The sequence below is a fragment of the Eretmochelys imbricata genome, chromosome 14 (assembly GCF_965152235.1).
Source record: "Eretmochelys imbricata isolate rEreImb1 chromosome 14, rEreImb1.hap1, whole genome shotgun sequence".
NCBI lineage: Eukaryota > Metazoa > Chordata > Testudines > Cheloniidae > Eretmochelys > Eretmochelys imbricata.
The window spans coordinates 49,517,634-49,543,891 of NC_135585.1; the positions used below are offsets into that span (position 1 = coordinate 49,517,634).

The 26,258-nt window shown below is 47.2% G+C and overlaps 1 protein-coding gene across 1 annotated transcript; it reads right to left on the bottom strand.

Moving 5' to 3' along the window:
* Nucleotides 1-289: 289 nt before the first annotated feature.
* LOC144274146 (butyrophilin subfamily 1 member A1-like) lies at nt 290-15,841 on the bottom strand. The gene is made up of 8 exons (XM_077832790.1): nt 15,790-15,841; nt 14,709-14,813; nt 12,766-13,113; nt 11,843-12,124; nt 10,795-10,899; nt 10,052-10,072; nt 3,356-3,388; nt 290-1,568 (listed from the first exon to the last, which is right to left on the bottom strand). Exons 1-8 carry the CDS (start codon nt 15,839-15,841, stop codon nt 1,051-1,053), a joined length of 1,464 nt encoding a protein of 487 aa, XP_077688916.1. The 3' UTR covers nt 290-1,050.
* Between the last annotated feature and the right edge of the window lie 10,417 nt (nt 15,842-26,258).

Consider the following 26,258-nt stretch of genomic DNA (forward strand, 5'->3'; position numbering starts at 1 on the left):
CAACACCTGAGTCTCTTCATGGATTGTCTCCTGTGCAACCAGTCACCTCTCCGCAGAGCACAGCTGAGCAATTCCAGATTGACACGGGTGTGCACAGGACAGAGACAGAGCACAGGCTGGAAAGTGACACATCCCAGTAAAACCCAAACTCTCCTCCTAGAGGCGCGATATTCCCTGTGGGGACAGGGGGGACACAACCAAGTCAGGAAGCAAATCCCATGATATTGGCCCCAGCACCTGCAACTGGGACATTAAACTGAAACAAACAAGAAGAATTGTTTGTAATGGTTTATTTACAGTAAGTAACTAAAGGTGGTAAGTAAACAGAGCTGAGAAGGAGCCTTAATAACCACAGCCTGGCAAGGAGATCCCCAGCTACTGAGAACAGTTTTCTTAATGGCACTAAAATAGCACCAATGGCCAGGAATTAATAGGGAATTAATGAGTTACAGTCTCACTTTCGGTAACATGTCATAAATCTCTCCGTCCCGCTCACACTCCCTTTCCTTCTCCCTATTCCTTCATAGTCTCTTTTTCTACTCAGCATTTTTCTAGCCCTCACTTGTGATACCTGTTTATTTTCCTCTCCCACTCTCCTCTCCTCCCTCCCACAGATCATCCCCCTTGGCTGCTCCCTTCTTTCCCCTGATTTTATCCCTTCTCCTCCTGCTGCCCCAATGAGATCTAAGGACACAGATCTGTACAAAACGCTCCCTGCTGCTGCAGAGCTTCCAGCTTCTCCCAAAACCCTGATTGATTAATTCTGTGCCACCCTCACCTCTGCCTGTCCCCAACCCGACTGTTCGTTCTACCTTCTGCCCAGCCCCCATATCTGTCTCTCAGGGCCCTCCAGCAGCTCCAAGGGGCTCTTCCTCCTCCCCCTTCCATCCCTGAGGCTGCAGGGAGGGCAGGGAGGAGATTCTAGGGGTCATAGAGATGAGGAGCCAGAGGGTTGGGTAGCCAGAAGTCCTCTAAGGTCATAAAGACTAGGGCATGCGAGGATAGAAAGGCTGATTTTGGGGCCCCCAGTGGGATATTCCGCCCCCTGTCTCAGGGACACAGGCTGAGCCTGGATCCCCCCACCCCCAGCCAGAACCAGGGTCGGATTCTCTCCCCAGGGATGGAGCCTGGTGGGAAAGTGAAGATCGGGGCCCCATCACCAGCATCACTAAATGTCACCTGCCACCGGTCACAGTCCAGACAAACCCGGATCCTGCTGGGGACCTGGCTCAGGGGCAGAGGGGCCTCAGGGGAGGTGAGAGCCCGGAACTGCCCCCCGCACTGCCCCACAGCCCAGATCCCCTGCTCAGGGCTAAGGCTGATCCATCCCTTCCTCCTCACAGACTCTCTGGCCACCCCCACAGCCCAGAGTTCCCCATCCCCCACCTCCACCTCCCAGCAATGTGTCTCCACGGTGAATCCCTCACAGCCCAGCACACAGGCCCGAGAATCAAATCTCTCAGGGTTGTCGGGCAGATTCTGCCATGTGTCTCCCCATCTCACACTTTTCCCATCCTCAGACAGGACGAGTTGGGACTGAGCCGTGTCTGGATCCAGCGTCACATTCACTAGGAAAAGAGAGAATCAGAGCGTGAGGGGCAGAGCTCAGCCCTGGGGGAGGCTGGGGCCATTTCTCACACTCCCCAGCAGCCCCATCCTGGCTGGGACAGGCCTGGATCCCAGGGAGCTGCCTCTGACCTGGGCTCCTAAGACTGAGCAGGGATGTCACTGCACTTCCTCAGTCTTTTTCTCTTCAGCTGCCAGCTCCCTCTGCTGGGGCTGCTCCATTCCCAGCGGCAGAGACACAGCCAGGAAGGTGTCAGAAGTTTTTATTGAGGAGGGAACAGAGGAGGCAAGAACCAGCTTTAAACCCCAGAGGGAAGCTCCCTCCCCAGTGCAGAGACGGGTCCGTGATGGAGTGAAAGGATCTTTCCCCTCCTGCGCCCACCTCTCCCCAGGGAGGGGACTAGAGACTCTGGCAGCCCCAGCAGATGGTACAACTCAGTGAACATTGGCAGAGCCTCCCCGCACCCCACCTTCAATCTCACTGTGTCCCAGCTCCCCCTGTGCTGGACTTTGCTGTGGGGCCTCCCCACTGCACCCGGCCTGCTCTGAAATGTCACAGCTCGGACAGCAACAGGCCACACGCTACCAGGACTGAACCTGCCCAGAATGGCACTGCTCAGCAGCAATCACAGCACAAAGGTCCAGTAGCCTGGGGGAAGGAGGGGTCAGCACCACTGAAGGGGGTTCATGGTGGAACGAGGCAGAAGCAATGCGTGTGGGGGGAGCAGGGGCAAACTAGGGTTTTGTGAGGCCCTGGGCCAGAGCAAGTGGGGGCTTCTCCCGACCTCTTCTCCCTGAAGTCCGCCATCCCCCCCTGCGCTTCTTCCAGGGAAATGGGGTCAGGGCACAGGGGCTTGCCACACTCCGCCCACCTGGCGCTCCAGGCGGATAGCAGGGCAAGCCCCTGCACCCCCAACTTCACTCCCCGGCTGAAGTGCCAGGTGGGTGGAGTGGGGCAAGCCCTTGAGCTCTGACCCTGCTCCTTGGCAGGACTGCTGGGCAGGCAGAACAGGTTGGGGCCCAGAGGCGTCCATTTTTCTGGGGCCGCCCAATTGGCTGGGGCCCCTGGGCACAGGCCCTGTTAGCCCAGTGGCTAATCCGCCACTAGGAGGATGTGTGGAACAGGTGGCAGGTGGAAATAAGGAGAGGGTCATGCCAGTGATGTGGAGACTGAAGTGACGTCCTGTTTACCAGAGACAGGAACATACTTGGGCCATGGTGGATAGAGAGAGGAGAAAAGAGACAAGCTCACAGCTCTGATCATAGGAGCTTCCTACATCTTTATAATGGACCCAAGGGAACCCTTCTCTGTGATCAAGGCTTGAGGCTGGAGCAAGGGTCTCACACAGACACAGTCCCTGCTCACCCCATCAGTGTGGGGTCACTGCAGAGCTCCTGGCTTTCTTCAATGGGAAAAAGATGAAGGAAGAAACAGGGAGACACTGGAGATCAGCCATCAGCACAGGAAGATTAAACAAACTGCCCCTGGAGAAGTGGCTGTGGACTGGATCTGTACAATGAGTAGGAGCTGCGGTCTCAGATCTCTGCAGGGTGCAGCGCACATGCTGGCAGTGGAGGGGAAGGAAGAGTAGATGCAATATGATGTCGAGTCAGTATGGTGTGGTAGGACATAGGCACAAACCCTGCCTCATGATGCGCAGTGAAATGCCGGGTGCTGGGGAGGTCTGCCCTGAACGATCACATCAACCCCCACATTCGAGGAAAAAAGGGGCACATTGCCTCATGGGAACAGATATTTGGACATTGATAAAATATGATCTTAAATTACCTTCTTCTATAGGTGCCACAGATCTTCTCCACCCTAAAACCAGCCACATAATTAGAGATGAGAGCGGATCTGAACACGTATTGCATGATTCAATATTGTACAAACTAATGACTGATGGAAAAAGAAAGTTCTTCCAGACATATACTAAAATGTAAAGCATCAGAACCTCCATTAGGTTGCATGAGTGTCTCTCTCCCAGGGTGGATCTTCACTGCAGAGTTAGCCCAGGATCTTACTTGTCTGCTTCCCCAAACTGTTACTTGTGCAAGCCCAAAAACTCTGACTCAAGTTTGGTGGTGTTTTACACCCAGGCTAGCTGGCAAGACTTTGGGTACAGGCTATTGCCCAGGGTCCACTTTAATTCAGGTTGGTTACGTCCCACACTTTGCAGTGTGGAGGGAGGTTAATCATCTCAGGGGCTGATAGTTCACCAGAGCCTTCTGACAATTCCTCCTGGGCCATATTTTTTTGGCCACTACCCACTTTATTACTGTATTGCTTACCAATTTGTCAAATTAGCTTTTCGTGTGAAATTCATCCAGTCTAGTCTTTCCCCATATTTTATAAAGTTACATGAAAAAGCAACCACCCACATCCCCCAAAGGAATGACAGTAAAAAAGCAAACAAACAAAAAAGGGTTTCCAAGGGCAACAACTTTAAAAATTAAATTTAAAAGCAAACATCTCCACCACAATTAAACAAACTGCCACACAAAGATCGAATTTTGTTACAAAAACTTTCTTGTCAGAGCAAGGACAATGATACTTACTTATTTCTTTATCTCGTATGGCTAAAAATTAAACAGAAATAAATACATATTTTTGTTCGGCATTTCCCTTTTCTTATTTTTTAGCTTTCTTTATCACCAATATGACAGTGAAGGCTGAAAGACATCAAACTCATCCTCAAAATGTCAGACTAGAGGGCCCAGTGGTCCCTTCTGGTCTTAAACTCTGTGACTCTATGTGACTCTATTATCAGTTTTTCAAAATAGCTTTTGGTGTGAAATCTCTCCAATTTACCATTACCCCATATTTTACAGAATTACAGTAACCCTTCCCAGAATAATCATAAAAAGAAAGGAGAGAAACCAAAAGATGTCATATTGCAACAAAAGTGTAAACGTTAAATTTAAAATTGAACAACTCTACAAGAATGAAACAAGCTCCCACATGAGGATCCAATTTGATACCAAAAATAAATAAATGCTTGTCTGAGGAAGGACAATGACACTTACCAATTTCTATATCTCGTTTGTCTAAAAATTAAACAGAAATACATATAGTGTTTGTTAGAAGTGTCCCTTTACTTATATTTTATTTCTCTTTATCATCAATACTAATGTTAAGGCTGAGAGATTGTTTCTATTCAACCTCCTCTTCAGGACAGTAAGGTGAGAGGATCCAGTGGCCCTTTCTGGTTTTAAACTCTGTGACTCTATAATTAATTCCTTCTCAGTTTTTCATTGGTGTGAAATATGTCCACTTTAGTCTTTCCCCAGACAGTATAGAGTCACATTACAAAACAACCCGCCATCCTCCCCCAAAAGAATAATAATAATAATAAAATAATAATAATTAATAATAAATCATTCATAATAAAGCAACAAGCAAACAAACAAAAGGTTTCATATTGCAAGAACTTTAAAAGTTACATTTAAAAACGTTCTTGTCAGAGTAAGGACAATGATACTTACTTATTTCTTTATCTCGTAGGTCTAAAAATTAAACAGAAATAAATACATATTTTTGTTCAGCATTTCCCTTTTCTTAGTTTTCAGTTTTCTTTATCACCAGTATGACTGTGAAGGCTGAAAGACATCAAACTCATCCTCAAAATGTCAGACTAGAGGACCCAGTGGTCCCTTCTGGTCTTAAACTCTGTTACTCTATGACTCTATTGATCATCAATTTCTCATATTAACTTTTTGCAAGAAATTTATCCAGTTTAGTCTTTCCCTACATTTTGTTAAGTTACAATACCCCCCACAAAAGAATAATAATAAAAAGCAAGTAAGCAAACAAAAAAAAAGTTTAATATTGCAACAAAATTGTAAAAGTTAAATTTAAAAGCACACAACCCCACCACAATTAAACCAGCTCCCACATGAGGATCCAATTTGGTATTAAAATTTTCTTGTCAGAGAAAGGATAATGACACTTACCAATTTCTGTATCTCTTTTGCCTAAAAAGCAAACCGACAGACACATATTGTTTGTTAGGACTTCCCCTTTTCTTATGTTTTATTTCGCTTTCTCATCAATATGAAAATTAAGGCTGAGAGATATTTTTTTCTATTCAATCTCCGCTGGAGGAGGTCAGATTAGAGGAGCCAGTCATTTCTTCTGTTCTTAAACTGTGTGACTCTATGATTCTATGGCTTATCAATTTTTCATATTAGCTTTTGCTGTGAAATTCATTCAGTTTAGTCTTTCCCCACATTGATTAAAGTTACATTACAAAACAAACCCCTGTCTGCCCCCAAAATAATTCTAGTAATAATAAAAAGCAAGCAAACAAACATAAAAGATTTCATATTGCAACAATTTTGAAAGTTCCATTGGAAAACAAACTTCCACATGAGGATCCAAACTGGTACAAAAAGTTTCTTGTCAGAGGAAGGAGAATGACACTTACTTATTTCTTTATCTCGTAGGTCTAAAAATTAAAGAGAAATAATATATACATTTGTTAGGCGTTTCCCTTTTCTTAGGTTTTATTTCTCTTCTTCAGGACGTCAGACTAGAGAGGGACAAGTGGTTCCTTCTGGTCTTAAACTCTGTGACTCTATTGTTTATCAGTTTTTCAAATTAAATTTTGGTGTGAAATCTCTCCAATTTAGTGCCTCCTTCCCACATTTTATCACGTTACTGTAACCTCCCTCAACCAAAAAATAATAATAAATAAAAAAACAAACACGCAGACAAACAAAAACAGGTTAAATGTTGCAACTGAATTGTAAATGTTCAATTGAAAATCAAACAACTCCACAACAATTAAACAAACCCCCACATGAGGATCCAATTTCATACAAAAAATTTCTTGTCAGAGGAAGGATAATGACACTTACCAATTTCTATATTTCGTTTGCCTAAAAATGAAGCAGAAATACACAAATTGTTTGTTAGGTGTTTCCCTTTTCTTATGTTTTATTTCTCATTATCATCAATGTGATAAATAAGGCTTAGAAATTTTTTCTATTCCGCTGCCTCTTAAGGAGGTCAGACTAGATGATCTGGTCGTCTCTTCTGCTCATAAACTCTGTGATTCTATTAGAATCATAGAATCCTAGGACTGGAAGTCTAATCCCCTGCACTCGTGGCAGGACTAAATATTATCTAGACCATCCCCGACAGGTGTTTGTCTAACCTGCTCTTAAAAGTCTCCAAAGATGGAGATTCCACATCCTCCTTTATTCCATTTATTACTTACTCTGCCAGCTAGGAAGTTTTTCCTAATGTCTAACCTAAACCTTCCTCATGGCAATTTAAGCCCCTGCTTCTTGTCCTATCCTCAGAGGTTAATGACAACAATTTACTTCCCTCCTCCTTGTAACAACCTTTGATGTACTTGAAAACTGTTATCACGTCCCCCCTCAGCCTTCTCTTCTCCGAACTAAACAAATCCAATTACTCTATTGCTTACCAGTTAATCAAATTAGCTTTTTGTGTGAAACTTACCCAGGTTAGTCATTCCCCACATTTTATAAATTCATATTCCCTCCCCCCATGAGAATAATCATAAAAAACAAGTAAGCAACCAAAAAAAAAACAGGTTTAATAATGCAAAAATAAATAAAAAGGGTAAATTTAAAGCAAACAACGCCACAACAATTAATCAATCTGCCGACGATGGAGTACAGCAGTTTAGAACCATGCCCTTGGGACGACATGGGGCCGCTGCCACTTTCCAGCAGCCAATGGACAGAGTGCTGCGGCTGCAGGGATCCGACACGGCCACCTACACGGACGATATCATCATCTGCAGGGAGAGCTGGGACGAGCGTATGGAGCATGTCCCTGAGGTATCTGGGGCTCTCAAAGAGGCGGGTTTGACGGCCAACCCAACCAAGTGTCAGCTGCCCACCCAAGAAGTCACTTACCTAGGGTAGGATGTCAGGGGAGTGGGGGGAGGGGTGGGGGAGGGGGAGATACGACCTTTGGTACAAAAGTCTTAGTGGGCTGCCCCGTCCCTTTCACAAAGTAGCAAGTCCGGTGGTTTATGGGATTAGCAGGATACTATTGACAGTTCATCCCGAACTTTGCTACCATGGCTGCCCAGTTGACAGACCAGGTTAAGGACACTGCACCCACGTCAGGCATTGGGAGAAGAAGAACACCCTGTTCTCTATCCCAGCAGGAAGCTATTTCCACAGGAGGTAGCCTAATCAGTCATCAAGAAGGAGGCCCTGGAGGTGAAATGAGCCACTGATGCCCTTACTTGTAGGGTTAGCCCTTCCACCTAGTAACTGACTGTGCACCAATCCACTGGCTGCGCTCAGTGACAGGCCATAATCCAGGCATTATTCAGTGGCTTCACTCAATGAAGCCATACAGCTTTCGGGTGGTAAAAGCGTGGACTTCGTTTTCACAGGATGGTGGGGACATGAACTGGCCCCAGGACACCCCAGCCCAGGGTCTGAGAGGGAGGGTGGGCGAGGGAGTATACAAACCCCACATTGCGTCTCACGTGGTGAAAGGACAGTACTGGGCCCAGGTAGCCCCGCACATCCATCCCTGCAGAGCATGCTTCAATTGGAGAGAGGGCTGGAAAGGGAGCAACCCAGCTCAGACGGGAGAGGCTGGGGAGGAGGACAGACCTGCCCTGAAGCCTCCTGACAAAGGACGGACCGTATACTTAGCCCCATCAGGGCTGATGGTTTCATTGCCTTTTCTTTTTCTTTTCACCTTATTTTGGATTGGAACCGGGGGAGACCAGCAGTTGGTTGGAAGTGACCCAGGGAGGGCAACTCGGAAAACAACTTTGGGGACCAGACACTGTTGAACCTCCTAAGGCCCTGGCTCAGAGCCCAGAAGAGTGGGTGGGCCCAGGCTCCCCTTCCACTGCCCACCTCCCTGCCCTTCTGATTCAAAGAGGGTCAGGACTGCAAGATCTGCCCACTGGGAGGGGGCACTAAGTGTGCTAACCACTAGGTCACATAACCACCGATGACCCTATCACGCTCCTATAGGGGGATCCAATTGTGTACAAAAAATTTCTTCTCAGAAGGAAGAAAATGACACTTACCAATTTCTAGATCTCGTTTCACTAAAACATAAACAGAAATATGTTATAAATTTTTTTATGAGCTTTTCTTGCCTTATGTGTTATTTCTCATTATCATCAATACAAAGTTAAGGCTGGGTGATTATTTTTACTCAACTTCCTTGTTTCTATTGCTTCCCCATCAAAAGGGAAAGTTTATCTAATTTAGACTTACCCCAAATTTTATTAAACTTGTTTAACACACCCTGTCCTGGGGCACAGCCCCATCCCAGTCAGGAAAAGACGAAAACTCCTCTGGGCTCAAGTGGCCTCATTCCTGCAGGGCCAGCTCCATTTGGAGGAAATGATCTCAAAAGAGAGAGGTTGTCACAGGAAGGGGACCGCAACCAGCAAAAAGGCTGCTGAAACTCAGAGGAGCTGATTTCTGCAACAGAACCACTGGGAGGAAGAGAACGTGTGACCCTCTGCCACTCACAAGGGCCCTTCAGACCAGGTACAAACAGGGATGTGTGCAGAAATTTAAATTTGATCCCTTTTGGAGGGGCACATTCTGTACCCATCCCTGGAGCTCGCTCCCCCCACTGTTCTGGCCAGGGAAGGACTTTGCTCTTTCCCCTATGCCCACCTTGGCAGAGCACTCTTCCCTCCCACACAGGAGCTTGCTCTTTCCCCCACACCAGCAGGAGTTCGCTTTACCTTGCCTCCGCCCTGGCCCTGGCAGCAGGTTACTCTTCCCTGCCTCTGCAGCCCTGGGGTTGTAGAAGCTCTGTGCCCTCGATGATTATTTGGGGCCCCGTGCCTCTGCTTGACCCCCCTCCCCCCATGCATGACCCTGGGTACAAGCTGACTGCAGCAGGAGTGGCTGAAGATAAATCCTGTCATGGGGTTCAGCTGTTCTTAAACTTCTGTCATGAATTCACTTGATCGATGCTACACTCCCTGGTGACTGGACTTGCCATTATTTTCTCAGATGCTCCATCGGTATGTGGTCTAAGGCCCAGACAACTAAGCAGCACCCAGACTTATGTCTTCTAGCCTGCCCTGAGAGCAAACAGTCCTTTTACCCCAATGGATAGCAATGTCACATTAGAGGAAACTGAGGCACAAAAAATTCATTAAAATAATGCAGAAAATTCCCATTTCAGCACACCTTCATTGACAAGCCAGATCTCTATAGATTCTTCTCAAAGACTCTGAGACTGAGGCTGGTTTGCATTGAAAACTTACACTCCTCGTACACGTAGCTATGCTGACCTAACCCCCTAATTCAAAGGACTTTTAAGGGGAAAGGGTCTTTGGAAACATCCAAACAGGCCCTGAAATGGTCCAACCTGTTACACATACTAACCCTCCCCCACCCAACAAACACACAGAAATAAAAATAAATCAGAGAAACCAACAAGCGTATATGCAATTGTGTAACTTGGTCAAAGTCTGTATTTGTGGAAAAAAGGGAAATTGAAACTTACCAACTTCTTCAGTAAGTTTCGCTGAAAAGTACAGAAATAAATGTAAATTAATATCATCTCCTTGCTTCATTAAAAGTGTTTGAAGACGACTTCCTATAGGTACACAATTCATTAGGAAGGAAGTCTGATTGATTTGGAAATCAGGCAGATATTCTTTATGGATGAAGTTCAGCAGGTTAAGGATAGCTGTGCCTGAGTTATGTGACAGTGGGTATGATTTTTTAATTTCCTAACTGAGGAAGAAATGTGTTTCTTTACTGATTTACCACAAGGGCATTTCTACAGGGCCTCTCACTGTAATGTCCGGGTGCACTACACTTTATTAGCAGAAAAGAGATTTGAAGGACAAATATGAGAGGCTAGGCTTTGCAGAACCTTCTCTCAAGTGGGACCAGAGACAGACAGTGGTAATCTCCGGAGAACTAGCAGCAGAGGGAGATGAAGGACCAAGCAGAACACAGATGTATCTGCTATGATCCGATTCTCTGACTCAGTTCTATTGCCCAAGACTCTCCTCTCTCCTATTCCACTCCCCACTCCCTACACACACAGTCCTCTTCCGCTCTCCCCCCCACAGCCCTCCCCACCACCCTCTATCAATAAATTCACATGCATTCTTCTTCTTTATACAGGACAAGATCAGCAGATCACACCTTCTTTTAATATTAAATTCCTAAATTGCTCTAATTTATTTATTAGAACAAAATCTTTATTTACAGTATATTTCTTCCTCTGATATTTACCTTTCATTTTAAAGAGATAAACAGTGAGGCCAATGAAAGCAAACAAAACTACCAGGATCACACTCAAAGTCGCCATCAAGGGATTCACCCTCGGGAAAAAGAGATCTGAAAAACAAAACACCAGAACTTGTCTTAATTTGGCTGATTACAGTCAGATGTTTTGATTTCATACAAATACATAAATGGTGCCCAGCAGGATTTGTGCAAGACAAGAGTGAAAGAATGGCCATGTGTACACTACGCAAAAATGTGTAGACCGCTGGGTTTGCTCTGGCCCCTGCCTAAGGGCCAGAGCATACACACTCCAGGGAGGCCCTGTTCCTGCCTAAGGGCCGGAACCCCTGGACTATTTGGGGTTCAGCCCCATTACACCGGTTGGGATGCTAACATCAGTTTGCTAATTTCCCCTGAGACTAGGCAGCAATCCCAGTGGTATAGTGAGGCGGTGTGGCCTCCCTCCAATCCAGAGTGGGAGGGACGACCACCGCACCACTACACGAGGGTAAAATGAGTCCATTTGTGGATCTTGACCAAAGTGATGTAAGAAGCACAAGTCCAACTGAATGTCATTAGAAACAACATCACATGACGTAGGTGACGTTTCCCACAACAAGCAATGAACAGTGAGTTGGTGCAGCAACAAGATCACAAAGAGGCCACATGACAAAACTTACCACATTCAAAAAAATCACTGAGGTGAAGTTAAGGTTGCAGGATCATATTGTGTCAGTGGATTGAGTGAAAATTTCTCCTAAAAAATGCTGGAAGATTTTTGTGTGTGTGCATACATGCGTGCAGGCTAGTATCAGGAAAGTCAGACTTCACATTAAATTTACATGAAATCCCAAACTTTGATTTTCTGAATACTCACAACTAAGGGAATCAAATTACCTAAACTGTGATCCCGTAAATATACCAGTCTCCTATTTTCTGTGTTTGTACGTGGATTCTGAAATATCCACCACAGATGTTTCCGTTCTTTTCTTCCTATGTTTTGTTTGGTTTCTGGTGGTGGTGAGTTCAGTGTGGGGTTTGGATGGTGACTGACCTGCTATATAAACGGCTGATTCCTTGTCTTGATTGAGAACGGTGTTCCTGATGCAACAGGACAAGTTTTGGTTTGAATGTTCTGTTATAATGAGAGCAGTTTCTGTTTCAAACAGGTTGTTATCGCCACGGGATTTTGTTTCAGAGAGTGATGGTAAACGCTGCCCATTGAAATCTTTCCACAGCACCTCAGGCTCTGGGTACCAGCCAGCTGATCGACAAACCACCCGGATCCCTCCATCCTGGTGACCCTCCACAGAGATGAGAGGAGCAGAGCCCAGACCTAAGGGGAAAACACATAAAGGTGTCAATTCCATGAATTAATTTATAAAGCAGAAGGGATGAGGGACAGTTTGTGGATCCCTTACTCACACTAGAAAGCACTTGTTCATGGGGGTAGTCAGGAGAAGGGATAAATGAATACTGGATAAATGAGGGGATAAATGAATACTCAGTCTTGTCTAAGAGTGGTTAATATGTAGCTCCCCATCACCACCATCACCACTATAGAGTCTCAGCAAATAAGGCTGCATTTGATTTTAACTACACCCCTACATAACAACCAACCCATAAGAAGGCCATAAAAGTCTGGCAGCCCCACCTTAGCCACACATCCTAGAAACCACTGCAGAGCAATTGGAAGGCTTTATGTGTCCAGAAGGCCTTTCCCTCTTAATTAAAGACCCCTTTGGGAGTCAATCAAGACTGGGCAAGAAAGTGCCTTGCCCATCCTGAAAATGTGTTTAATAACACGTTGGGAAAGTTTTCAGCATATTTTCCCAAGTATGAAAGTGGCTGTTTGCTGAAAGTTAGATACACTGTGTTACTGCAAAATATTTCACAAGCAAGGAGTCACAGCTGTTGTGATAGGAAAGAACAAAGCCTGCAGACCACACACAGTTAAAACTGACACAAGGTACTGACCTGCTACCCGCAGTTCCAATACAGTTTCTTCATAAAAAGTACCATCTTGAACAAAGCAGTGGTATTGTCCTTCATCAGAGGGTCTGATATTGAGAATCCTCAAGGGAACATTTCCATCTGTGAGTCCGGCTTTCAAAAGCTCTGTCCTTCCCTCATACTCTGGCATCTGCCCTTCATACTGATCCTTCCCATCACGGTACAGGTGCACAAAGGATACAAATTCAGGTCGGAACCATCTCACCTCCATGTTTGCAGCGCTCATCCGGGGGGACAGGTGACAGGGGAACACAGCTTCCTGACCCAGGATGGCAGCGACAGGGTCAGGGGGTCCAATCACCGTGAATTTTGCTGGAAAATGCACCGGGACAGCAATAACAACAACAACAACCTTGGTGAGGCAGAGAACTGGGAATGGACATGCTCGGTGTATAGTTGAGACAAGCTATTCAAGTAGCCCCTTTTTCTAAGTGCTCTCAAATTGACACGCTTACTGACATTGGCATGAGATTTGCTGGTCCTCACCAGGAATAAGGGGAGGGTTGGTGGGCCATATCTGGTGTTCTTCCACCAAGGCGCTCCTGAGATCTAGGCCTATTGCTCTAGGCAACTGTTGAACTATTGTGGTTCAATACTTCATATGATCAAGAGACCAATTAACCAAACGTTGCCAAATGTATTGCCTAAGGACAAATCAGTACACTATGAAAAGGAGACATACATATCCTCCTTCTGGAAAGCAATCCTTACCTTGCAGTGTGCTCACCTTACACAGAAATTGTGCTTCAAAAATACACCACCAAAACCACTTATATTTATACCAGGGGTGTTTGCAAGTGAAAAAGCACTTTATCCATCACCCCCTCCAACCCCCCACTTCTTAATCTTGTTCTGTACGTTCCTTATTGCTGTTTCGGACAGAACATTCCAAACCAGGTGGGAGCACACGTACATCCCAGCCACTGCTAGGACATGCCATTCATGTCTCTTGGCTTTGATAGGCTTCTGATGTTCTATCGTGAACACTAACTTAACTTTAGCAAAGTTTGGTGGGATATTTGATGTGGGTGAACAGAATTGTTAGAAGAGCATAATACATTCCGTTAATTTCCCAGCACCATATGTAAAGAGAGAATTACTGTGCATATAATACCTAATAATAAGGTGGTGTATACTACACCTAACATATATGTATTAGCTAACAGGCCCAATAAAAAAAGTCACATGACATAGAATATCAGGGTTGGAAGGGACCTCAGGAGGTCATCTAGTCCAACCCCCTGCTCAAAGGGGGACCAATCCGCAATTTTTGCCCCAGGTCCCTAAATGGCCCCCTCATGGATTAAACTCACAACCCTGGGTTTAGCAGCCCAATGCTCAAACCACTGAGCTCCCTCCCCCAAATAGACTCCTAGTGGAATCAAAACGAGCTCCGATATTCCACAGTGGAGAGAGGAGGCGGCGCAATTGTCATGTAGGGCCCTCACCAGGGGCCCACACCATCAGGTATTGATACCTGTCCCCAGCCTCTCTCAGATATTCTAGTTCTTATTTCATTTTTGTGCACATGTGGGCCTCTAACTATGGCTCCGATCTCTGGATATCTCAGATCCTCTAAGATAATTTATGTACTTTATGAATTATTCTTGTTATTGTTAAACTCTTCAACAAGTGTCCAGTCAATGCTCTGGGCATCCTTGACAACCTTTTCAAGAGACTCGTGTGAAGAAACAGACCTGAGCCCTATCCCAGGAGCAAATAAAATAACCCCGCAGCAGCAACAGAATGAGAGCAAACAATGGATAATGAAGGTGCTGATCTTGTTGCGTGGTTACATTTACACACCGGGAGTAGTTACATTGACTCTGAGTGGAGCATGTTGTTCAGACACTTCAGGAGCCTCAATAAATTCTCTAAGAAACAGCAGCCACGGGGCGAATTCCTACCTGATCCCATCCTGTGAACAGAACAGGTAAGGAAGCAAATGATAATCCCAGGGAGAAGGGAGCTGTGGCAGGATGAGTAAACCTTCATCTGCACTGTAACTTGACCTAGACAACGGGAAGAAGGAGGAAAGAAAACTCATCTTAGTGAACATAACACTGAGACTAACAGGAAATCATTAAAGTCAAACATTAAAGAGGACACATTAAATAAGAAAGGAATAAATGCATTATTAAGTGAACTTTTTCATATTACGTAGTTAGAACAGCCATTTAAATAAACTGAATATGTGTTTCCTTTATGAGTCTGAATTTGTCCCATCCCTACAAAATCCACATTAAAAAAAGTCAGATCCGTGTAGAAGTTGGTAGTAATTCCATCAATGGAGAAAAAAGTTTTAAGGAATGAGAAACAGTGTGTGTTTGTCAGGTTTCAGAGAAGCAGCCGTGTTAGTCTGTATTCGCAAAAAGAAAAGGAGGACTTGTGGCACCTTAGAGACTAACAAATTTATTTGAGCATAAGCTTTCATGGGCTACAGCTCACTTCATCGGATGCATGTGTGTTTGTGTATGAGAGAGAAAGATTCTTTGTTTTTTACCCATTTCTTTTCTTTCAACATATCAGAGACAAAATGATTTAGTCCCATAAACAGAATTATCAAGTATCAGAGATAACAGAGAAAGAGGCTGCCCAAAAAGTTGGATTTGCAAGCATTTGTAACTTACTTTTCAAAACAGAAATCTACAATAAGTTAATTCATAGCCAGACTCCCTTTGAATGCATTGAGAGCAGGATCAGGTCCAGTTTTCCTGAATAAAATATAAAGAGGAAAGACAAAAAATTCTTACAACGAATAGCCACAATAGTCTGGTGTTAAATTCCAATGAAAGGGGAGGAAACAAAATCGCTCAGATAAAATTTGGAATATATAGTTCAAAAGCAAAGTTTATATTCAGAGTCAGATACATTTATCTGGGATTACTGGATCATTTTGCAGCTATTTATTCACTCAAAGACTAAATGTCTCCTAGGAGATATCTAAGAGCAGTGGAGAGAGTATTCAAGTGACAGAAGCTCACCTACCTGATGACTCCTGGAAATCAGCTTTGGGACAGTTTTGAGCTCTCCCTGGCATCTCCGGGTTTTCTACAATCCTCATGCATTCTCCTCTGGGTGGTTTACATTTTCAGTGATGATTTCAGGTTTCAGAGTAACAGCCGTGTTAGTCTGTATTCGCAAAAAGAAAAGGAGGACTTGTGGCACCTTAGAGACTAACCAATTTATTGGAGCATGAGCTTTCGTGAGCTACAGCTCACTTCATCGGATGCATACCGTGGAAACTGCAGAAGACGAAAGCTCATGCTCAAATAAACTGGTTAGTCTCTAAGGTGCCACAAGTACTCCTTTTCTTTTTGCATTCTATACACAGAGACCATGAAACAATACCTCCTCCCACCCCACTCTCCTGCTGGTAATAGCTTATCTAAAGTGATCACTCTCCTTACAATGTGTATGAGAAAACCTGGATTTGTGCTGGAAATGGCCCAACTTGATTATCATACACATTGTAAGGAGAGTGATCACTTTAGATAAGCTATTACCAGCAGGAGAGTGGGGTGGGAGGAGGTATTGTTTCATGGTCTCTGTGTATAGAATGCAAAAAGAAAAGGAGTACTTGTGGCACCTTAGAGACTAACCAGTTTATTTGAGCATGAGCTTTCGTCTTCTGCAGTTTCCACGGTATGCATCCGATGAAGTGAGCTGTAGCTCACGAAAGCTCATGCTCCAATAAATTGGTTAGTCTCTAAGGTGCCACAAGTCCTCCTTTTCTTTTTAGTGATGATTTCTGTTAGGCCAAATTAAGTGAGGAGAAATGACAGAGACAAGGAGCTGGATCCCAGGCTTTGCTTCCAAATATCTGCCAAAACGGTGTCTCTTTTTTGTCAAGACACTGAAGCGAGATGTGTCTCTCTCGATGCCTCCACCACACTAGAAAGCGAAAGTAGGAAAGGGAGGGGCACGCGGGGGGGGGGTTCCGTCCCTTCACCCCCACATTGCCCTTTGGGGTGAAGGATCCTCTCCCGGAGAAGTCCACCCAGGGGTCCCGTCTTGACTCAGATCTACCCAAGGGCCCCAGTTTGGCGGAAGCCCCGTGAGAATTTCGCAGAGACTCGGCTCCCTGCTCCGCGAGACCTGCTACCTGCGGGACCGGATTTCTGACGGCGCTGGGTTCACACGCATCAGGGGCCCCCCGGTCGCTCCACTTCTGCTGCAGCCCAGCGGCCGCGGCGCCGGCTCCGCTCTCCAGCCCCTTCCCCTAGGACCGGCCCCGGGGCTTCTCCTCCGCCCCCCACCCCGCCCACTCGCTCCTGCTCTCCGCTGGCCGGCTGAGGGCTCCTCTCGTCCCCCCCGCCCCCCCCCCCCGCCCGTCACTGGCAAGCAGCCTGCGGGGGGCCGGAAAGGAGCCCTCAGCCACTGCCCTGCCGCTCCTCCGGGCTGCCGGTGCCGCTTCGGGCTCCCCCGGGGTCAGGCAGCCCAAAGCCAGGGACTGTCACCCAGCCGCCCGGGGGGAGCGGAGCGGATGGAGTCCCTGCCTGCCGCTCAGCTGGGGGGGTGGGGGGGGGCGCTAGGACTAGGGAGAAGGTGGGCGGGGGGGATCCTGTTTACCCCTCCCCCGCCCTGCTGGCCTGCAGTTTACTCCTGGCACCTCCCTCGCTCCAGGGACCAACCCTAGCTCCCCCCCCCCCGCTGTGCTTTTGCCCCAGGCCTTGCCCCGCTCCAGCTGGGGACCAATCCTCCCCCCCCCCCGCACATGCCCCCCTGTGCTCTTGCCCCTGGTCCCTGCCTCGCTCCAGCTGGGGACCAATCCTTCCCCCACATGCCCCCCTGTGCTCTTGCCCCTGGCCCCTGCCTCCCTCCAGCTGGGGACCAATCCTCTCCCCCCCCCCCCATTCCCCTCTGTTCTCTTGCCCCTGGCCACTGCCACACTCCAGCTGGGGACCAATCCTTTCCCCCCCCACATGCCCCCCGTGTTCTTGCCCCTGGCCCCTGCCTCCCTCCAGCTGTGGACCAATTCTTCCACCCCCCACATGCCCCCCTGGGCTCTTGCCCCTGGCCTCTGCCTCCCTCCAGCTGGGGACCAATCCTTCCCCCCCCCCCACATGCCCCCCTGTGCTCTTGCCCCTGGCCCCTGCCTCCCTCCAGCTGGGGACCAATCCTTCCCCCCACACACATGCCTCCCTGTGCTCTTGCCCCTGGCCCCTGCCTCCCTCCAGCTGGGGACCAATCCTTCCCCCCACACACATGCCTCCCTGTGCTCTTGCCCCTGGCCCCTGCCTCCCTCTAGCTGGGGACCAATCCTTCCAACCCCACTGTGTCTCGCTGTCAGGGTAGATAACAATCAATGATTTTTTAAAAAAAAATTAAAAATTGGATTTTTTCATTTAAATTGGATTTTTTTGAGAAAATGCTTTTTGAGAAAAAAACCTATCTAAAGATGAGATATTTTTGAGCTATAACCTATCATAGAATAGGGATGATAAATTATATTTCTATAGTATGAGACAATATATTCATGTAATGTTTGAGAAAAGTTTTGTAAATGAGTTCTAATAGTTCATGGATTAGGGACCCAATCTTATGGGGTTCCACAGGCTTCTCTATAGATTATTTAGGTTAATCTTTCTATCTACCCAATGGGACTCAGTGCTCAGTCTAGAAGACACCATCAGAGATGCTTAATTTTTCAGTTCTCAAACTGCGGATTTGGGTCTCCAGAGGTAACATGCTTGTTAACAGCAAAAATGTTTTAAAATAAATAAATAATATGTAAAGGTGAGAAATAACAGACCTCAACTCTATTGTCCCTCTGCAATTTTGTGTACATGGAGTCAATCCCTTTGTACCTCTCTCTAAAAGTGCAAAGTTTCAAAAAGTTCAATGAATAGAAGACTGTTGGGGGCAGAATAGATCTGGACAAGGAGAAGTCTGGACATAAATGTGAAAAGCGAGGGACATATGCTTTTTTGTTAAAATATTATATGTTTGCTGTTGAAGAAAAAAATCCAGAATACTTAACGTTGTTTTTGTTAAATAAAATAATTGAAATGTCTGTCTGGTGATGTTCTCCTCCTAATACAGCCAGGCAAGAAAATCCTCCAATTATTAATGATTAATCTGTTGAATTGGAGATGGTTCACCTCCCAGTGACAATAAATATCTGCTTCAATTACCTTTGGTAAATGAAATAACCAATCATTCATTTTCTGATATAGCTGTAAAACTAATCTGAAAAGTTTTCAAAATAAATCACTGTTTAAAAATGTATAGTGTGTACCTTCTAAAAATGAAACCTACATCGATCTCTGAGTTGTGAAGAATATGTATTAAGGTTGTAACAACAAACAAGAATGCACATTTATATAGAAAACTCTGATTAAATCGAGACTTCCTGACTAGTGATTTAAATCATGATTTAAATCAAATGCACCCTGCCTGCTGTGCTCTTGCCCCTGGCCCCTTCATTCCCCAGGGGGCCCCACAAATATGTTTGGCGCCAGGCTCACAAAAAGCTAATCCGGCCCTGTTTAATACAATCATAATAACCATTATATTTTTCATCTGCTGCGCCAAATGAAAACTCCCCTTTTAATTACTTCAGTAATAAACAGCCCTTGTACGCTACACTGGAGTTTATGGTGAAGGGAGTGTCTTTATTGCTGTAAGGTCGAAGGTTAAAGCCAAACCTCTCTCTGTTCTCAGCTACAAATCAAACAGGGACCAAACTGCGTAAGTTGTTAGTTCTAAGTCCTGACTGGTCAGCAGACATAGTGCTCCCCTTGTGACAGGATCCCCCGCGTGCAAACTGGATCTGGGGTACCACTGTGGCCCCTTACGTCTCCAGCCTGGGCTGTCTCTCACAATGCTTTGAAGCAGTAAACCCCATTGGGAGCTGTCATCACTCAGCACAAAAATAGGTGGAACCCCACACCCAGCTGGATTGCCTGAATGCTCCCAGAGCCACTCACAAATCACACAGAGAAAGGCACCAGCCAATATCCCCCAGCTCCCCAGCCTTGCACCCCAGTGTAAGTTTATTGCCCAGTGTGGAGAGGACATGCACCAGCCAGAAATGGAAATCCAGCTGAGGTGAGAAAGGAAAGCTTGCCAGAGATGTGGCTTGTTACCAGGGCTGCTGTAAACTTGGATACAATGTTGCACTATTTAATGCACTACACTGTGGAATTTGTATGTTCTTGCAGCTGGATGGTGTGAGCTGAAATTATTTTCCTTTAGGGGAAGGCTGTCATTGCTCCTTGTTTTGCTGGGGAATGCATGGCTGGAGATCTGTAGCCATCAGTCACTCGCCTTCATACTGCTGCTGTTTCATGTGGCTGGGCCCTGCAGCCAGAACTCTTCTGTGGCAGAGTGGATCTGAGATCAGGATCAAGAGGGAATCTGGGGAGTGGCCTTCTGGAGCCAGAACAGGAGCTGCAGCTGCGATGGGAAAGGTGTGCTGGACAGAGGCATCCTGGGGAAGCAGCTGGTTACTTCCTGAGCAACCAGATACAATATTATTACAGATCCTGACTCACATTGTGATGAGATACATTGCTACCCTTGTGTAAGGCAAACTGGCTACATGGTTGTAAACTTGCTTCTAACCAGCCTTGCTGCTTCATGGCATCCAGATGCTGTCAGCTCTGGTGCATGGGCTCAGGGTGAGAATCTCACTGCTGCTGGGTTTTTGTTGCTGGTGAACGTATTGCCTGAGAATTGCAGTCATCAGTCAGACACTTTCTCCCCCCAATTACAAAGTATTTGAGAGGCTGCACAAGGTCACTTCAGGTGGAACTGGGAAAAGAACCCAGCTCTCCAATATGGAAAACCCAGGAGCTAGCCACTCATTCCTACTGCCTTTGGGTTGAATGCATAAAATAGATATGATCTGGTTAGCACCACTGCACAACAGAGCCAGGCACAGAACCTTGGAGCTCTGACCTCTAATCTGGCTCGTAAGCATTTGTGTACCTGATGGAACAGTGTGTCAAGTCCCCCAACAGTGATTGGCCTCAGAAATAATGGTGGGGGACCGGGGAGGCCATGTTACAAATCCTGCTGCTGTGGGAGTGGGGACTGAGGGGTATTAAAAAAAGAAAACTAAAATATATAATTTAATTCACCCGCTCGTTGAAAATGTTATAAGCAATTGATTGAGGGGCAATGTGCCCTGAAATCCTGGTATTCCAGATTGAAAACATCAGTCTCAAAATATGGGCTGGGATTTTCTCAGGAGCCAAGTCCCCATTGAATTCCTGCCCTGAAGCCCTGGGGATTGCACTGGTTGGACAGACGTGGTCTAAGAAGCATTAGGGCCAAGCCCCATTAGACAGGCTGATTTGATGTAAGAATGGTTGGGCTTTGCCCTAGTGCTGTCCTGAACACTCTCAGCAGCAATGCCTTCCGGGTAGGTATCTACAGTCCCAGTCCCTAGAAAGAAAAGGAGTACTTGTGGCACCTTAGAGACTAACGAATTTATTTGAGCATGAGCTTTCGTGAGCTACAGCTCACTTCATCAGATGCATACCGTGGAAACTGCAGCAGACTCTATATATACACAGAGAATATGAAACAATACCTCCTCCCACCCCACTGTCCTGCTGGTAATAGCTTATCTAAAAGCCATTTCCAGCACAAATCCAGGTTTTCTCACCCTCCACCCCCCCACACAAATTCACTCTCCTGCTGGTGATAGCCCATCCAAAGTGACAACTCTTTACACAATGTGCATGATAATGAAGTTAGGCCATTTCCTGCACAAATCCAGGTTCTCTCACTCCCTCACCCCCCTCCAAAAACCCACCCCCATACACACACAAACTCACTCTCCTGCTGGTAATAGCTCATCCAAACTGGCCACTCTCCAAGTTTAAATCCAAGTTAAACCAGAACATCGGGGGGGGGGTAGGAAAAAACAAGAGGAAATAGGCTACCTTGCATAATGACTTAGCCACTCCCAGTCTCTATTTAAGCCTAAATTAATAGTATCCAATTTGCAAATGAATTCCAATTCAGCAGTTTCTCGCTGGAGTCTGGATTTGAAGTTTTTTTGTTTTAAGATAGCGACCTTCATGTCTGTGATTGCGTGACCAGAGAGATTGAAGTGTTCTCCGACTGGTTTATGAATGTTATAATTCTTGACATCTGATTTGTGTCCATTTATTCTTTTACGTAGAGACTGTCCAGTTTGACCAATGTACATGGCAGAGGGGCATTGCTGGCACATGATGGCATAAATCACATTGGTGGATGTGCAGGTGAACGAGCCTCTGATAGTGTGGCTGATGTTATTAGGGCCTAATAACATCAGCCACACTATCAGAGGCTCGTTCACCTGCACATCCACCAATGTGATTTATGCCATCATGTGCCAGCAATGCCCCTCTGCCATGTACATTGGTCAAACTGGACAGTCTCTACGTAAAAGAATAAATGGACACAAATCAGATGTCAAGAATTATAACATTCATAAACCAGTCGGAGAACACTTCAATCTCTCTGGTCACGCAATCACAGACATGAAGGTCGCTATCTTAAAACAAAAAAACTTCAAATCCAGACTCCAGCGAGAAACTGCTGAATTGGAATTCATTTGCAAATTGGATACTATTAATTTAGGCTTAAATAGAGACTGGGAGTGGCTAAGTCATTATGCAAGGTAGCCTATTTCCTCTTGTTTTTTCCTACCCCCCCCCCGATGTTCTGGTTTAACTTGGATTTAAACTTGGAGAGTGGCCAGTTTGGATGAGCTATTACCAGCAGGAGAGTGAGTTTGTGTGTGTATGGGGGTGGGTTTTTGGAGGGGGGTGAGGGAGTGAGAGAACCTGGATTTGTGCAGGAAATGGCCTAACTTCATTATCATGCACATTGTGTAAAGAGTTGTCACTTTGGATGGGCTATCACCAGCAGGAGAGTGAATTTGTGTGGGGGGGTGGAGGGTGAGAAAACCTGGATTTGTGCTGGAAATGGCTTTTAGATAAGCTATTACCAGCAGGACAGTGGGGTGGGAGGAGGTATTGTTTCATATTCTCTGTGTATATATAGAGTCTGCTGCAGTTTCCACGGTATGCATCTGATGAAGTGAGCTGTAGCTCACGAAAGCTCATGCTCAAATAAATTCGTTAGTCTCTAAGGTGCCACAAGTACTCCTTTTCTTTCTGCGAATACAGACTAACACGGCTGTTACTCTGAAACCAGTCCCTAGAAAGATCACCAAAGCAGTGGATCCTGAGAGATTTGAAGATGCTGCACTGTGGGACTCATGGAACCGCTGTGGTTGGTCCTTGCCCATGTACACCACAGAACAGGTCAGACTGACCCAGGTCAGCACAGCCCAGGGGTTAGTTTTGTTGCAATCCAGTGTAATCCCAGTGGTAAATGACATGGACCCCTGAGCTGTCTGGAGCCCTTTTGTGTGTGGATTCAAGGTGCTGGGGGGGTGGGGGGAAGGGGGGAGGTCTGTGCATTATTTAGCACAGTCACCTCCTGTGCCGGCATCTGAGTTTAACCTTCAGTAGTATCTCCCAATGAGAAACCTCATCTCCCTGCTGGGCCTGGGATGTTTGTCAAAGAGTCTTTCCTTCCTAATGGCTGCACTTCATCACTGCTCAGTGCTGTTGTGGGGTGGCAGGCTGGTCTAGCAGTTTGGGCACTGGACTGGACCTTCGGATATCTTGGTTGTATTCCCAATTCTGCCACTGACCTACTGCATGACCTTGGACAAGTCACTGCCCTCTCTGTGCCTCAGTTTCCCTTCCCCACCTCTTGTCTACTTCGTCTGCAACCTGTTCAAGGTGGGCATTGTCCCTCATTGTGTTTTATGCAGGGCCCAGATCTCATTTGGGGGCTGTGGGGACTGCTGTGATCCAAATAAAACTAATAATAAGTTCTATGATACAAATCAGTAACAAGATCAACAGCTTGTAACTTCCCCATCTCCAGCCTGAAGGCAGCATTCTCACATAGACCGGCCTGCAGCTCTTGTGATTCAAGCCTCACTGATCATTTAACCGCTTCTGTTCTATAAAAAGCAATTTTCCAATGTGCTGGGGGGAGGGGACTTGACACCTGGCTCTGCCCAGGCCCCACCCCGACTCCACCCCTTTCCCCAAGGCCCCACCCCAATTCTACTCACCCCATTCTACCCCATCCCCGGAGGGTGCCAATGCTTACTCCTCCTCCTCTCCCCTCAATAGCCCCCACAGCTGAGCTTGACAGGCGGGAGGCACGGAGAGGCACTGATCAGCAGGGCCTGACAGCAGGACCCATGCGGTCGGCACCTATGATAAAAAAGTTCCCTTATTTCACCAGGGGAAGCTGGTTTTAATAAGGATTCCACTTCTTAGATAAAAGTCTCCCATGTCAGGTATCTTTAAAGACTATTTTTTGCCCTTCTTGCCACTCTCCCGGATCATCTATTTTTCAGTAGTATCTCCCATTCAATGAAGGCTTTGGAGAGCTGAATGATGTACACTTGCAACAGGCAACTTCCGGTGAAATGAACCTTGTAACCAAAGTTATTACCATTAAATTTGACAGCAACTCCCTACCTTGTACTCCTGGGCAGCTTCCTCTATAGGAACCACCATGTGAGCTCTGTGCACTTGGGATCTGTCGCACACCACACAGATGGGGGTTTGATCCTCTTCACAGAACAGTTTCAGAGCCTCCTGGCGTTCCCCACACACCCTGCCCCCTCCTGCTCCTTTCGCTGCCTGAAAAGTCAGCCCCTTTGGCTATTTCTACATTTGCCAGCTGCCTGTTGGGCCTGAGGTTTCTCTGTTGCACAGTTTCTCTGCACGGAGGGCAGGAGGCGGCTCTGTCGGGTCCCTCCCAGCACTGGGCGATGCAGGCTCGGCAGAGATTGTGCCCACACTCCAGAGTGACAGGGTGTGTGAAATACTCCAGACAGACGGGACATGTCGCTTCCTCCTGGAGACTTTCCACGGGGCTCTCTGCAGCCATGGCTCTCTCTGGGCAGTGGGACAAGGTTACTTTCACTTTCCTGAGGTCAGGAAGGTAGGGGCAGGCTGGTGGTGGGGGTGCTGTACCAGCACTGATGGTGAAAAAAATCCAAATAAAAACAAAAAACAAAAGCCTTTCCCCCCAACTGCCCCAGCCAGGGCCCCCACAATGCCAGAGCCAGACCCCCATGCCTCCACCCCACTCTGGGCCCCATGCAACACCCCCCCCCCCACACACACTGTCCATGCTAAGGCCTCCACCATACACCCCCACACGCTGTACATACCAGCACCCCCTACTCATTCTGCATTCAAATCCCTCCCCCCATACACTCTGGGGACCCCCTGAAGCAACACGTCTCTGTGCCCCGCCAGAAACCCACACAGCCAGTGTCCCCTTTGCCCCTCTTACCCCCTCCCCCCCACACGATACCACCAGTCCAGTGTGCCCACCAGGACCCACCAACCAACACTAAGAGAAAGACAGGCCAACACACCGAGCAGAACTTTTAATATTTTTTTAAAAAAAGAAAAAGAAAAAAAAGCAGGGGAGCCGACCCGAGGTGCAGCCAGTACACACCCAGAGCAGATCCCCAACAGACAACCCCTCCCAGGCTGGTGCACCCCAGATAACCAAAGACTGACCAATAATTAGCACAGGGCAGTCGAGCCACCCCCAGCCCAGCTGTGCCAACCCCCCCAACTCGCGCAAACCCTGCTGCAGCCTCCGCCTGCCCCTCCCCCACACAGCCTGTGTGTCCCCCCGACCCCAGCTGCCCCACAACAGCCTCCCCGCCCCGGTGCACTGCAACTGCCAGGCCAGCAGGGCAAGGGCAGGTTAAATCGATGCTGCCCTGCTGCAGGTACTGCTATCCCCCCCTCAAACCACAACGCCCCGCCCCCCCCAACCAACAACCTCCCTGCCGTGAACCAGGCGCAGCAAAGCAAGCTGGTGGCTGGGGTGGCCCTGCTGAAGGGGCGGCAATTCGGCAGCAGCCCCTCTCCGTTGTTTCCCGAGGCTGCAATTCACTTCACCTCTGGGTGTCCTCGATCCCACCTGCCACATGGGGCTAATGCTGACCCTGCCTCCTAGGCTGAATCCATTCATGGCTGTGTGATGATGGGGGAAATGGCGATACCAAGGTGAGTAGATTTGGGCTGAATTACTCCACAGTCTGAGAGTGAGAGCCAGCTCCATGCAGGGGGCACGGGAGAGAGAGGGACTCAGGCCAGCTCCACATAGAGGGGGGTCAGGGCTTTAGCCCTGCAGCTTCTGTTGCTAGGGCATCTTGGGGTCCTGAACTGGGGGCTTCAGCCCCACGTCTTCTCCCAGGGTCCAGGGCTTCTCCCACCCACCCTGCGCGGCTTCTGCCGGGGTCCATGGCAGTGTTCCCTGTAATTTTTTATGTCCATGTGCAGAATGACTTTTGTTATGTGCACCAATATGGAGGTGTGTGGTGGGGCTGGGGCCAAGCGGTCTCGGGGGGGTCAGGGCTGGGGCATAGGGTTCGAGTGCGGGGCAGGTGAGGG

What these genes read in the sequence shown, in the direction of transcription:
- LOC144274146 (XM_077832790.1), bottom strand. Translation starts at nt 15,841, where the DNA reads ATGCCAGGGAGAGCTCAAAACTGTCCCAAAGCTGATTTCCAGGAGTCA. An exon ending in ATCAGCCGTTTATATAGCAG is followed by an intron (nt 10,900 to 11,842) that starts GTCAGTCACCAT and finishes TTTGTTTTTCAG; the next exon opens with ATCTCTTTTTCCCGAGGGTG. An exon ending in GAAACTTACTGAAGAAGTTG is followed by an intron (nt 3,389 to 10,051) that starts GTAAGTTTCAAT and finishes GGCTGGTTTTAG; the next exon opens with GGTGGAGAAGATCTGTGGCA.